The 1,714-nt window shown below is 36.5% G+C and overlaps 1 protein-coding gene across 1 annotated transcript; it reads right to left on the reverse strand.

Moving 5' to 3' along the window:
- Positions 1-345: 345 nt before the first annotated feature.
- Positions 346-1,296, reverse strand: LOC121026596 (olfactory receptor 4K2). Its single transcript, XM_040469401.1, has one exon. It carries the CDS (start codon positions 1,294-1,296, stop codon positions 346-348), a length of 951 nt encoding a protein of 316 aa, XP_040325335.1.
- Between the last annotated feature and the right edge of the window lie 418 nt (positions 1,297-1,714).

Consider the following 1,714-nt stretch of genomic DNA (forward strand, 5'->3'; position numbering starts at 1 on the left):
TAGTTCCCTTTTAACCCATATTTCCTCTTCTCATTTTTTGTTCATCGTTTCCATTGAATAGATTGTTAATGTTGAATTTCCTAACTGGAGCAGGAACTCTTGGCATTTTTATAGATAGTCTTTGCTTCTGGAAGAAATTGTTTCTGTCAACTTGCTTTTGTGAAATATAACATGTATTTTAAACATATGACTAAGAGTAGTTTTAATATTTATGATTTGATTGCAATGCGATTTGATTACAATTTGATGGGAACTCGAGAAATAAGAGCCTAGTCATAATTCTGTGTACACAAAAACTGTGCCATGTAATGCCTGGGAAGTTAAAACTAGAACTAGAATTGAAAATTAAAAATAATGCCAAGGAGTCGTCTTGTTAGGATTTAGAAGCCTATTTTTCAGTTTCCTCATGGCTGTCTTCACTTCTTGATTCCTTAAAGTATAAATTACTGGGTTCAGAATGGGAGTAAAGATGGTATAAAACACAGACAGGATCTTGTCTGTAAGAAAACTGCTTAGTGGCCACATATAGATGAAGATGCATGGCCCAAAGAACATGAATACAACAATGAAATGAGCTGTGCAGGTAGAAAGGGCCTTAGATGATCCTTTTGAAGAATGATGCTTGATAGTAACAAAGACAATAACATAAGAATTGAATAAAAGAATAAAGCAGGACAATGCAATTATGCCACTTGTTGAGATCATAAACAGGCCCAGAACATAAGTATCTACACAAGCTAGCTGGAACACCACAGGAAGGTCACAGAAAAAGCTGTCTACTTCATTGGGACCACAGAATGGTAATGTGAGAGCAAATATGACCTGGCTCATTGAATGCATGACTCCCACAACCCAGGAAGCCACCACAAGGGCAGCGCACACCCAGGGTCTTATGACTGAAGTGTAGCGGAGAGGCTTGCATATTGCGATATACCTATCAAGGGACATCGCCATAAGTAAAATTATCTCAGTACCAGTAAAAAGGTGTAGGAAAAATATCTGGGTGATACAACCATCAAAGGAGATGGTTTTGTGTCCAGTGAGGTAGTCTGCAATCATCTTAGGGGTGGTAAAGGAAGCAAGGGACATATCAATGATGGAGAGGTTGGTAAGTAGAAAATACATAGGAGAGTGTAGGTGAGAGTCAGCTATAACCGTGATGACTATGAGACTGTTACCAACCATTGTTGCCACATAAAACAATGAAAACACTATGAAGAAAAGCAGCTGTAGTTTCCAGGAATTAGAGAGTCCAAGCAAAACAAATTCAGAAACAGACTTATTGGCCACATCCATTGTCCTGATTGATAGTTGGAAACCTGTATCAAAGGAAAAAAGAGACAGAAAATACAATTCTATTTAAACAAAAGCTCTAAGAATCCACTTTCAAAGATGTTGTTTCCTCTATGAAAACTTATCTTTGCTATTCTTTCCATCTTCATTTGTATGTTAGTTTGAAAGATAATTATAGGGTATTAGAGATTATAGTGAAATAATGCTTAAGTCATAGATATTGAAAATAATATCTGTTGTTTGGTACTATATAGCAATCAAATTGAGAATATGTCATTATAATGTATCTACTTAACTACATATTTGTCCATCTATTCATCTATATAATCCTAAGGATAATAGCTATCATTAAGGAAGCACCTGCTCTGGGATGCCTGCGTGTTATACACATGCACGTGCGTGCACACACACACAGAAGTCA

This window comes from Herpailurus yagouaroundi, unplaced genomic scaffold, assembly GCF_014898765.1.
Source record: "Herpailurus yagouaroundi ecotype Mexico unplaced genomic scaffold, PumYag 146325, whole genome shotgun sequence".
Lineage (NCBI taxonomy): Eukaryota > Metazoa > Chordata > Mammalia > Carnivora > Felidae > Herpailurus > Herpailurus yagouaroundi.

Coding starts and splice junctions, on each gene's coding strand:
- LOC121026596 (XM_040469401.1), bottom strand. CDS start 1,296: ATGGATGTGGCCAATAAGTCTGTTTCTGAATTTGTTTTGCTTGGACTC.